General features: G+C 38.6%; 1 protein-coding gene across 3 annotated transcripts in view; it reads left to right on the top strand.

Annotated features, from left to right (window-relative positions):
• ano1a (anoctamin 1, calcium activated chloride channel a) overlaps positions 1 to 13,314 on the top strand; it is a 94,824-nt gene that overhangs the window by 56,777 nt on the left and 24,733 nt on the right. For all 3 annotated transcript variants that reach the window (XM_016681051.1, XM_016681049.1, XM_016681050.1), the window contains exons 4-11: positions 4,426 to 4,524; positions 4,914 to 5,065; positions 7,251 to 7,305; positions 7,857 to 7,908; positions 9,581 to 9,636; positions 10,529 to 10,570; positions 12,099 to 12,163; positions 12,500 to 12,634. In XM_016681051.1, the coding sequence (XP_016536537.1) occupies positions 4,426 to 4,524; positions 4,914 to 5,065; positions 7,251 to 7,305; positions 7,857 to 7,908; positions 9,581 to 9,636; positions 10,529 to 10,570; positions 12,099 to 12,163; positions 12,500 to 12,634 (656 nt within the window). The remainder of the gene's footprint in view (positions 1 to 4,425; positions 4,525 to 4,913; positions 5,066 to 7,250; positions 7,306 to 7,856; positions 7,909 to 9,580; positions 9,637 to 10,528; positions 10,571 to 12,098; positions 12,164 to 12,499; positions 12,635 to 13,314) is intronic.

Raw genomic sequence — 13,314 nt, forward strand, 5'->3', positions numbered from 1 at the left:
TTATTATTATTATTATTATTATTATTTACCGAATGACGCTTTATGACAACAGTCATAACTATTCATGAAGACTTGATGTTCATGACAAGTGCTATGTCATGTTTATGACAGTGTCATGACAGTCTTATTCAACCCCCTTCAAATAAAGTGTTACCGATTAGTCTTTTGCTCCCCAGCGTTGTATGCATGCGCGAAATTTCCGTAGGTCCAATAACATGCATGGTGTCTAAGTCATAAGTCAGTGCCTCACCAGCAATGAACCTCACCGCACGTCACTGTTATTTATATACTTTTCCCCTTGATATTATTTATTACTTTGTTTACTTTCAGAGTTTACTTGAGTTAGAAGCAGGGGCGCGGTATAGGGGGGGAAGTGATGACAATTCTAGGGGCCCTGACAGGCAGGGGGCCCTCCACAATTTAATTATTTGTATTTTGTTCATAGAAATAAAATAAAAAAAATCGGGGCCCTGTCAATTACAAAATTAATCGTATTGTATTTTCAAAGATTGTTTTTAGCAGTAAAAATTTTATGTTACCCCTCCCAGACCGAAAGACACATCCGTTTTTGCCCTGAATGGATGTGCATGAAATGGTTCGTTCCTGCTTGGAGCGCTTGACTGTGGCGCTGTTCAGCTGTAGTTAGTAGAAGCTGCAGCTGAATACAGCTGCCACGAAACGACTGTTAAGGAAGAATTAATCTGAATTAATTAACTTTGGAAAAAGTCTAGCTCTCTCTTCCTCTTGGATCACAGGTCCTCTCGGCGAGCCGTGTGTGGCCACAAGGAAAACAACAATGCGTGTTGACGTCACAGAATTACAGAGTTTAATCCAATAGAAGACAATGCATAAACTTACACAGAAACTGCAGAACAACGGAGACATACATTCATTTACCTGACAAACTTAGAAAAAGAAGGAAAGAAAGAAAAGTAAAGACGTGCAAAGACATCTTTGGAGAGTTGCAAGAGCAAATCTGATTTGTTACTTCTGTGTAGAAAGTTTTATCTTCTTTTCTTTAATTTATTCAAATAAGGCGTATCTTTGCTCATCCAACCAGGAGCTATCTCTGACCCTCTATCTGAAGCCAGAAACCCCTGCCATGTTTACGGCTTTTCACAAATGTGTGAAAAGCTAGAACTTCTACTGTATTGTTTTCCCACACAGACAAAAGGCAGTTCAAACGATCCTAGCAAACCATCTGCTGTAACTACAAGTAAAATAAAAGTCAATAGGCCAGAATACATTACTAATTTCAAAACCACAATTAGGCCATTTGAATCAAGACATGTTAAGTTTTAAAACTAGCTTATTTTAAATTTATTTTCTCAACACGACTGTGCCAGTTACTATGCTGCTAAGAAAAGTTATAAAATCAAGTTTTCAAAAACAAAATAGAGACAGAGAGAGAGAAAAAGGTAAGCGTGTTCATTTATAACCCAGTTTTTCTCCAAGAGTGGTGAGTAGACTGTGTGAGATTATCAACCATTTAGCATAGTTAGCTTAGCTACAGACTACTGTTTGCCTCCATTTCACTAGCATTTAATGAATTAAGGAAAAAAATTAACATGCATATATTTAACTTGTACCTTTTACCACTTAATAACAGATGAGTCAGTAGCAGCTCTGACCTGCCCTCTCCTAAGTGAAAATAAAGCTGCAGTATTTTATATAAATATTTTTTCACATATTTTTTAAAACTGTCATTATGTTATGACAGTATAGTATGAGAGGCAATCTGTGAAAAATCTATTTCCTCTGCTTTCTCCCAGTGCTAGAAACAACCAGTCAGTGGCAGGAGCGTTTTAGTGCTGTCAATCACAATCTCATGTGGTGCTGCTCATCCTTCCTCCTTGATTTGTGCCGTGCTGCAGCTAGCATAGCACAGAGCTGTGCAGATTCAAACTGTGAATGCTCAGTTTAGTTAGCATAGCTACTAGTGATGGCAGATAATCGGTTTCTTGTAATAAGTTGTTTCTCGACCATTAGCACATTTAGCAGTGAGTGAATGAGGCTAATTGACATTGCTAAGAGCATCTTACTAGTTCTGATTGGTTGTTTTGGTCAGAACGGTGCATTACTTTAATCAGCAATAGTAATTCAGGAAGGAGGTGGAGGAGATTGATTGTTTTCACAGATTATCTGTCTCATAACAAACTGCTACGACATAGTGACAGCTTTAACAAATATGGAGAAAACATATTTTTTTATTAAAGTTACACACTGCAGCTTGAATAAAATGCAACTACATAGCATTTTTGAGAAGTCTGGATTGCAATGTGTATTTTGCACGTTGCTGTTGACTGTCACTCATGGCTAGAGACATTTCAGTATCTAAAACTAATAGAAAAAATTTAAGCAACCGAATTGCATACTGGATGTGGACTGTTGGATGTAAAATTCATGAGCAGTAAATATTGTGCCAGTATCAGTATTGGACCACAGAAAGCAAGGCAGTTGCAAGCCTTTAAAATTGTGACCCTTTTTATATGAAAAAGGGTCACAATTTTCATATTGTGCAGGGGGCCCAATCTAATTTTTTGTCAGGGGGCCCAAGATTTCTGGCGGCGCCCCTGGTTAGAAGTAATTGTTTAGTTGTTTTTGCTTGCTTGTTTTTGCTGTGGGCGGAGCCTATGGCTTTAAAAGCAGGGCTCTGTTCCACTTTGAGTCAGTCTGTGGCTAGACTCCTGACAAATCACACTGAGGGTGATGGACTCTTGTATTGAAGGTACTGTTTGTTTGATTTTAACCTGCCTTGGATGTCTTCTGTACCTATTTTGCACTTTTCCTCTCTGATCACCTGAAGAAAGTTTAATAAATTTCTCTAAAGTGATTTGGCCAGTCGTTTTTGGTTGCCCTAGTCATAAGAGAACCCCGTCACATCCTAACTGAAAAGCAGAAATCCACTATGACAGGAGGAAGATCGGCCATGCAGGACATCCGAGTAGCCGTTGACTGATGAACTGAGTCGTTGATATTTGAAACCCTTTTTCATATACATGTTACCTAGAATAAGAAGTATGCTTCATGAATGGAGTTGTGGATCCAAGGTGGTTTGTACCTATTAATGGAGAGTGTAAAGATTTTCAGAAAATTTTTGTGCAAAAAATGGAGTTGAATCATCTTCCTGTCAAACATTAAAATCGGCATGAGTGACTCTTTGCAACAGTGCCATCTTTGCAAAGAGATGGCAACCGACTTCTGGGAAAGGCTTTTAGCGACTCGCAGCGATATGCAGCCTGCCATCAGAAGTCACAGTAAAAGGCCTGAAACTTTATAATCATCTTATGGTAAAGTCTGAGGTCTGGACAGACCCCTTACTGTATGGAAAGCAAGCAATGGGATTTCTTTCCAAATACCTAAGCAATTATTATTGTTATTATAGAACTTATTACTCCCTCATAGTTCAATGAAAATAAAGCTGATAGGACTTTATATTTTAGGATTTATTCAGGTTCAGTTTTTTTTATCCAATCCTTTGCATTCCTGATCATATGAAATTGGTATTTTAACTCTATACAGTGATGTTTGCATTTGTTCTAGAGTTTTAGTGCAGAACTGCTTTATTATTCAGCACTAGAAAATGTTTTTTTCACAGATTGCACACATAGTAGTTCTCCATCTCTTCACCAGACTGGTCAGAGATCGGAGGTCAGAACTGAGGGGCTTGAAGTAAGTCTTCAAGCTTTTATACAACATTACAGGTTGCAGGCCGTGAGACAGACGAGTGTTTTACTCAAATAGATGCAGATGATTTTCATCGAACTGAAGAACTGATCTGATGCTTTTAGAAGCAGAGTTCATTTTGTATTTTTTCCTCCAGAAATCCTGCCACAATGTGATCATTAATAAATTTTTCATAGCTACATTTAACACTTATTGCTAAAATTAAAAAAAAAGGATTAAAGATGCATTGAAGTAGGATATGACCTATAAAGAACTGTTCAGCATAACAAATGTAAATAAAAATGAAGGCCATTATTTATGTGTTTATAAATGAAAGCATTATCATTCAGGATGTTGGGAAAATCATCTATGATGAGACTGAGCTGAGAATAAAGGAGATCATGGCTCATTTTAGTCATGAATTTGACTCCAAATTTAAAAAAAAAGTATTATTATTAAACCTGGTTCAATATTTTGTTATGGGGACTAAAATTTCAACTTCTTTGATGATAAATGTGGATAAATGTGGTATTTAATAGTTTAACAGAGTTGTTATAAACCCCCTGAGTGTGAAAAGGTTTTGAACCCAACAATTTCATCACTGTTGCAGCCTCTTCATCACCACGTCTGTTTTGGTACATTTTGAAAGGAACTAAAATACTAAATAAGTCACTGGATTATTATTATGATCATTGATTAGATAGACAGATTAGAGCACACAGAATCACACTCTGTTCTGTCTAACTTCCTGTGTCTCAGGGTAAAATCGCTGGAATTGGCTTCTTGAAGATCCATGCTCCCTGGGCCGTTTTGTGTCGAGAGGCTGAGATCATGAAACTCAAGATGCCAACAAAGCAGGTATTCAACCCAACATCCACTAATTCCATTCAAAATTTCATTTAAGATTTTTGTTTTGACCATCAGTTCCATATTAATTCTATCAGTGATCATTTAGACTCATACTGATCTAATGTATTTTTTGTCTTCACTACATTCATGAGAAACTTCCGTTCAAGAAACTTTAACAAGCAATTCAACTTATTCAGCGAAATATCAAGTTCAATCATAGACAAATACAATATTACATATGTTCCAATTTGATTCCAGTTAAAATGCAATAATGTTCAGTTCATGTTCAGTCACTGGTTTAGCAGTAGTCCCTCATGTTGTGCATGCAAGGGGCAACACTGGAGAACAACTGTTGTTGAATTCCCTTCAACAGCAACAATAGTCTTTCATTTCCGCAGGTTTATGAAGTGAAACAAGGCAGCAACCTGGTGGAGAAAATCCGACTGTTCATTCACAAAGTTACTGATCCTCTCCACCCAAAAGTGGGTCCCAAACGGCCCGAAGATGTCAAATCGCTCTCCCTTCCTTTTTCAAAGGAGAAGCAGCACCTGTGAGTAAAATCTCTTTTCTTTTTCTTTTCTAAAGACACACTCCAAAAAAAGGGTCATTTTACTGAACTTTTTATATTTAAAAGCAGAAATCGGAGCGCTATGGGATGAGATCAGGTACTGATGGTTAAACCTGATCTGAGCTTTGGTTCCTTGACTCTCCAGCTATTTGATCTGAATTCTGAGCCTAATATAAGTTGTGCCCTGCAGTTCCAAGCTGCAAAGCAGAATGAAAGCTGGACATTGACCCTGAACTGCAGTTCATGCAACCAGCAGGGGAACCTAACTGTACAGGTTTTCCTGATAGACAGGATACCTTTGAGAGAACATGATGCAGGGAACATCTAATATTACAAGTAGGAGATTGGAATAAGCAAATATATTTAATTATTAAACACAATGTGGTAAAAACATTAGCAATGTGATGGAAAGAAATGCCAGCCAGCCTGCAGGCTGATTCCAGGAATGCTGCAGAGTGATTCAGTCTGACTTGGTAATGTGAAAGCCCCCCGCCCCCTTCTCTGAACTTACTGCACGCAAACAAACACAAGTCTGACTCATTGAGGTCATCTACATCCTCTGAACAGTGAGGTTTTAACGTCACAGTCTAAGCAGACATGGGATGGATTCTGAACTTTGAGACTCATGACTTCATGGATACTCTCTTTGGTCCCAACCAGTCAGCCAGTTTCCACATCCAGTGTTTGGATCAGAACATGTCTTTCCCTCAGCCTTGGAGGAGTGAGTGGGCAGCAAGGAGCTAAATTTACGCTCTGACTAACAGCTAGCAGATCTCCCTCCACAGCTTCCACATCTCTTCATCTGTTCTCAAAACAATCTGGGGCGGATCCCTGAGATTAAGCCTGATCACAAAAGCTCATTTCGTGAGGTTTTAAAAGCAATCACCCTTTTTATTTTTGTGTTTTTGTTTTTCTTCTCCTAGATTGTAAAGTTGTTTTAGATTTGGATCATGTGCAGCCAAAGCCTCTTGTCTAAAAGTGTTCACACAGTTGACAAAGTGTCCCCAGTCAAGAATGAAGATAGATTTTCTAGGTTCAGTTTAGACAACCTGTCAGAACCAGAACTTTATCTTTAAATTGTCTGTCATCTGATGATGCAGAACTTTTTGTTGTTGTATCAGCTTTGCTTGTTTGTTGTATTTTTGGTCATAGTTCAGTTTTGTGTGAACACTCAGCAGAAAACATTCAATCCAGATTTTTTTTTTGTTTTTTTGTAATGACTCCATATCTAAAACAATTTTCCAAACATTAAAGCATGTCTCAGAGCAACATCTGTCTGGCATCTGAGTGCACTAGGAATAATGTTCATACCCCATGTCTCCATTCAGACTTACTTCCTCCCATTTGGTCATGAATGCCAGGTGGAATGTGCAGCTATAGTTGTCAGGTTCTCCCACCTGAGCTGTTGTTCTGTACATTACAAAAATGTGACAATTTCTGTTAGTCTGTTGCACATGATCCCAGTTCAATCTAACAGTTTGAGGCCTTACATGCAGACATATGATGGCGTCTGAACCATTACTGGTGCTGTATGGTCAGAACCTAATGTCCATCTGTACTCTACCTACTGCACTTGACATTTATGTTTTTGCTAGTGTACAGCTCAACTGGATTCAGTATTTAACCAGTAAGCTGGAACATTTTTGTCCATATAAGCAGGCGCACACATACACACACACACACGCACACACGCATATGCACTCCATCATTTACAGGGATTCAGAGAGTGGTTAAATCATGAGAAATGGGCCGCTCCTCTAAGGGTTTGGGACATAAACTGCCTGCAGAGGTCATCAGTTCCTGAGACATTTTCTGTTATAACAAATGTAATTCCAATACAATGACTACACATTGCAGTTTTTCAGTTTTTATATCCTATGAACATATGTTTCATATAGAAACACCATGTCATCATTTTTCTCCTTTATTTGCCTGCTTGTGTGTAGAAATTAGAAATCAAACATAATACTGATACACAACATTATGGTTGGGTTAATAGTAATTGATTTATAATGCATCTCGGCCTCCTTTCTAGCCCTGGCACCTCCAGCACATTTTTTTTCTTTTACAGCTTTACATCTTAACTCTCCACTGGTCTGTGAACGTATTTTTTTTTCCTTTCCTTCGTCTTTAAATAAAACTGTCTGTTTTTCTTCTTTTCCCCCAGTTTTGACCTCTCTGACAGAGACAAGTTCTTTGACAGCAAGACGAGAAGCTCCATTGTGAGTATTTCTGTAAGATCAATGTTGGAGGGGATCACTAGAATCTGCTTAAAATAACTGTAAACCATCTCTCATAAGCAGATGACCATACTTCATGTAGCTCAGTGTGCTTTTGTCTCAGCTGAACGTCTTGGTTTCAGGCAGAGGAGCGATCGCTGTATTCTGTTCTATGCTGGTTCTTCGCCTCTACATTGACTCTCTTCCTTTACACACACACATGCACGCACACACACACACGCACATGCACATACCAATATATATACCTCCACAGAGCTTCACTAATGACTAGATAATGTGATTGAAGTCAGTATTGGATGGATGTGCTCACTCCCAGCACTCTTTTGCTCCAGAGCTTATCAATTAGACTCAGTGGAGTTGTTTTTACTGCCGCTCTGAAATTCTGCAATCTGTCTGCTTTCATTTTCCTTTTACCTTATTTTCATTTTGTTATCTAATAAGCAAATAAACATCCCCTCCAATCATGTTGTACTATACATTTTCAAACATGCTTAGTTTTCATATTTTAATGACGTCTGTTCTTGGATTCCCAGGTCTATGAAGTACTGAAGAGGATACGATGGACCAGACCCAACTACTCTTTGGGTAAAGGCAGCACACAACTTAATATGGGCAGAAACAACAGACATTACACTTCAAAAACATAAAATATCTGGTAACGCTTTATTTGAAGGGGGGTGAATAAGACTGTCATGACACTTTCATTAACATGACATAACACCTGTCATGAACATGAACCATTTCTCATAATTTTTTGTCATTCTTACTTACTATTAATATAAAAAGGTCTTAACATGTGGACTTAACATGACTTAACATGGGCACTAAAGTGTTGACACTTGGCAGGCACTAAATCAAACACATATGTAGTTGTTTTTCCCCTTTGATAACATTAAAATAAGTTTGTTTATATGTTTTAATGGCTAAAAGAAGAAATATCAAAACATTTGATATCTCAAATATTTTTATCAAACACACCTATTTATGTGAAGAGTCAATATCACCAATTTAGACCCAATCTGGACACATCTTATCTCAGTGTTTGGAGTCTGTCAGTTTGTTGACCTCTGTTTCTTTATATACTTTTCACAAACAGTCACTGCTTCTCTATGATGTTTGAAGTTTTCTGACTCCTGATTCAAAATTTCTGTTTTTTGTTTGTTTTGACTTTTGGTATGGAGCCGAATTGTGCTGGAGAACACAAAGATCATCACCAGTATTGTTGAAAAAAGTCACTCTTGGGTGATTGGTAGTGATGTCATTTCTTTCACATGGACAGACATGTAAGGTTAAGATCCAGCTCCACATATGGGTTATAGGAGGAGGATTCCTTGTATCCACCACACAGAACTGTGTGTTGCTTTGGATCTGGGGGGAAAATAGTTTTCCAAACAATCACAATGAGAATTCATCAGTGAAAGTAACAGCTTCAGTGCAGTGTTTATATTTTCCTGCAGAATTCCAGTCTGTCCTTGATATTTTCTTTAAACAGAAGTGTCTTCTTTGCTGTCCTCGTGTCACAAGGCCATCGCCTCAAAGTCTTCATTTCACACTTCCAGAAGGAGAGATAGTCACTGTGTTTGTTGGATATCCATCAATGTCCTGAAAACTCTTCACTGCATCTGAACCTCTCACCTCAAAGTTTACATGATCAAGAAAACCTTTCTTTCATGTAAAATGTACTTATCAGTAATTTTCCTTTTTGTGAATCTGTTTTAATACAAAGGGATAATGGTTGCACTCTTCTTAAAGGTTATCATTAGTAACACAAGCAGTTAGCAATTTCAGGCAGGGATAGGTTGTTAATGGATTTAGCAGAACTTTTCCACCGTGTTTTTCATCATCAAGACAAAACACATTTTATTTCTTAACATTATGTGCTTATATTTTTCTGCAGTAAATTAAAGTGCATTGATGTAAACTTTCAACACAAAAACTGATTTGGATCATGTGCACATTATTCTGTTAGCTGAGGCAGGACGACTTTAGGACTGCTAACAAGCCTGTCAGAAACCCAAATTATTAAACATGACTCGTGGTTTAGAGCAGAAACAACAGAAATTACACTTCATTTCTCATATGCTTTTGTCATTTTTTCTTACTATTGTTATAAAAAAAAACTACTATAAGTTTTATAACTCTAAACATGGTACTCCACCCTGATCAGGCTGTTGAAGGGTTTTCTCTCAGCTTGTTCTCTGGGTGCTACTGCTCTAGGAGTGTCTCATTTTAATTCATGGATTATTCCTCCTTATAGGGATCACCAGTCTGCTAGCCAACGGTGTCTACACATCTGCTTATCCACTGCATGATGTGAGTATCAACTTAATCTTTCTGCTTTCATGTTGGTGGGCGTCCACCCTCCTGCAGGCCTCCAGCCATCTGTCAATACAGCCACAGCAAAAATTAATGCTGCTTCTGGAAGAAAGATAATTTTATAATTTTTACCCATCGCTTGTTTGATGGTAAAAATTATGGTAAACATTTTAATATGACACAGAGCAGCAGAACAGTCCATGGCGAGCTTGGAACAGATCCATCTGATATTAAAGTGATCTAAGACATATGTTGATCTGCAAAATCTGATGGAATAAAAATATTGGACAACGATAGTTTCCTCTTCACAGCCATCATGATGACTGTGACACAAAGCTCACCCAGATATAGCAGGAAATTCACACACAGACACACCCACACACACACACACACACACACACACACACACACACACCTTCCTGCATCCTGATTCTTTCAAACTTGATTCTTTCAAACCGTGTGCAGACATGTGCAGACTTGTCCTGCAGTGCTGAATAACCCCCTCATATCTGAACAAGCAAAGTGTTTTCATTCTATTGAACTCAAAGAAAGTCTGTTCAGTGTTCTTGACCTCAGTACTGGAATAAGCCAGATTAGACAAAGAAAAACTTAAACATTAAAATTTTCTTTTCATTTGTGCAGGTCTTTAACATCATGACCTATATATGACTGTAGATAATGATGTTTAAGATTTTAAGCTGTACTGCTGTTTCTTTAAGTTTCTATTATTTATTTCTATAATTGTGGCGCTATTACAAAAGTGGTTTTAAGTGAATGTAATATGATGATTATGGTTTTTGGATTGTGCAGCAGTCAGTGCCTGCAGCAAAGACAAATTTTCTTCTTGTATAATGAAGGTTAGTAAACACACACTCCATTTGTCTTACAGGGAGACATTGATGGGGTTACTGCAGAGCCTAATGACAGGAAGGTAAGTGGAGCAACTCTATTAGTTAATCTGAACCCAGCTGTAACCATACTGATGCTATTCTGCCATGGAAACCCTGCTAACAGCAGCCTGTATGAGTTGGTCCACATAAACCATGCCAGAGTTTTTTTTTTTTTTTAGGAACATCATTTTGAACTTGCCATCCCATCTCTATTGGAGGTAAAAGTTCAGTGTAGGGTCAATCACACCTAAAATTTAAGAGCAGAATCAACATATCTCTCATGGAATATCACCAAGTTGGACATTTTGTTCTTTATCTCTTGCCGTCTAAGACCTTGACATTTAACATCAGATCAGCCAGCCTCTCCTGCCAAGATGGAGTTAGTTTATTCCCGATTGATTTCCTGAGACCGAGCTGATGAGGGATAAAACTCCAGATCGTTGTTCGGCGCTATGTAATGTGCGTTTTGTGGCTTTGGATACATTCAGTAACCTGAATGTAGAATAGTCGTAAGAGTTTAATTAGAAACTAGGCAATGAAGCTGACCTCTCCAGCTAACCGTCACTGTGACCATCTGGACATGTCTGAGTCTGTTCCTCCTCCTATGCAATTAGAAATCAGAGTTCATGCTTTTGAAGTCACATCCATCCTTGCTTACACTCTACGTCCATAATTATATTGTGGGATGTGAGTCACTAAGGCAACAGCTTAATAAGCCCTCTTATGTTCTGGAGGATCACAAAAGCGGCTCTAGTCAACTTTATTCTTTCATGGACCTTTAGATGGAGAGTGGGAACAAAAGTGTGGAGAGTTCTTGTTAGCTGAGTGTCGCGCTCAGCCTGCCATCTAGGCTCTTCACTAGGCTGCTGCTTGCTCATAAAACGACATCATTTGTTGCTTGTTGCGTTGCCTGTAGATGGAGTGTGTAATTACAGTATGTGTGAAAATATTCCACTGGCCCCTCCAAGTGATTTGTGATATTCGCCTACCAGTAGTGGGATCAGAACATGTACACAGAGCACTGCCGCTGCCAGCTGCTCTCTTCTGTTCAGCATGAGGACAGGATGGAGTTCTGCAGGATTCTTGTGTTAGGATGTTTTACTGAAGCTTCCATCAGAGCGTGATGAGGGCTGCTCTGATGCATTCAGGTCAGAACTCAGTAGCTCACTGTTTCAACCCGACAGGTACCACCCAAGGTTAAGTACTATAACTAATGACACTTGTAAATCAATTGTCAGTTGTAATGATTACTAGGATGAAATTAGTTATGGTTAGTAATACAGTTTAGAAATAAAATGTCTGTAAAATCCATGCAGACATTGTTTTATAGAAACATTTCCTAAGTCCTAGCAATGTAGACCAAGACCAGAAAGACTGTCTGAGATCAAAACAAAGTCACTAGCATCCGTTTGGATGGACACGTCTGCAGGTTTTATTGTTTTTGCTAACAAATATGTTCAAGAAATGATAATTGTGCTTGTTTGCCATCCAGTTCTTTATTTGGTCTGCTCAACTCTTCACATTTGTAGAAACCTGACAGTAATCACTGACTCTGGCTTCTCTTCACAGTTATTGTTCGAGGAATGGGCCAGCTACAGTGTTTTCTACAAGTATCAGCCTATTGGCCTGATCAGGTCAGAACCTTCTGAATAAACCCATTAAGTACTGGACCATGTCCATGTAAGCTCAAGTTTTCTGGAAACATCCTGTTCACTGACTGAACCAATGAGAGTCAGGACCAGATCTAATAGGAGTCTGGATTTATTTATGGAGTTGAAGAAAAGCCACACTGTAGCACCAGTCTGACCTGTTACACGTAGTGACGAAGCTGTTCCAGTCAGAGACATGTTGAGTCAGCAAAGAATGGTTGTTGGATTCAAATAACAATTAAAAGGACAAATTTTTAATATCTGGCTCTCTGAAGTTGCAGATGACCTCAGGCCTTTAAGCATTTGTGTTTCTTCCAACAGGAAGTACTTTGGAGAAAAAGTTGGTCTCTACTTCGCCTGGTTAGGAGTTTATACCCAGATGCTCATCCCAGCTGCCATCGTTGGAGTCATTGTGTTCCTTTACGGCTGTGCCACAGTTGATGATAACATACCTAGGTACACAGCACAGGCATAAAATACCGTATTAATGTTAAAAACACTTTGTCGATCTTGCATTTTGTCAACTTTCATTGTTTGTTCTTCATTCATATAATCCATTCCTTCAACCAATGATTATTAAAAACTTCCAGAATGTAACTTTTTCATATTGTTGGTCTTAGTACATTAGTTCTAAGGAAGTGATTTCCAGTCTCAAGCAGTGTATCGGTCCCACATGTTAAGGTGTGGCTATGCGAAGAGAGCTCACTCAGTGAAAACATCTTGCAGAGTAGAGTCTGTCTCAGCATGCATCGAGCTTAGACCAAACACTGGAAAAATATGGAGCTCAACTCTGTGGTCTGTTACCACACAGTCACTTGCTAATATGCATGACCAGAGCATGTTGGCTAATGTTGGGCAATGCTATGCAGTGGCCTTAATGTGAGAATTAAGGGTTCAGAAAACACACACAGTGGCTGAGCTCCTGTAGGGGTGGAAGGGTGTGTTCAAATAAGATGCAATCATTTTTCTCAGTCCTCCTGTGTCACAACTCCTGAGCAGCTCTGTGTTCATACCGTTTACTGCTGGCTCTGTGATGGATCCTGTACGTCTCTTTTTCTTTTTTAAAAAATGGTGCTTAAAAATGTAATTCTGTGACAGTACTAAAATTTCCCATACTCTTTGAAGGCAACGCAAGC

This window comes from Poecilia formosa, unplaced genomic scaffold (assembly GCF_000485575.1).
Source record: "Poecilia formosa unplaced genomic scaffold, Poecilia_formosa-5.1.2 Scaffold267, whole genome shotgun sequence".
Taxonomy (NCBI): Eukaryota; Metazoa; Chordata; class Actinopteri; order Cyprinodontiformes; family Poeciliidae; genus Poecilia; species Poecilia formosa.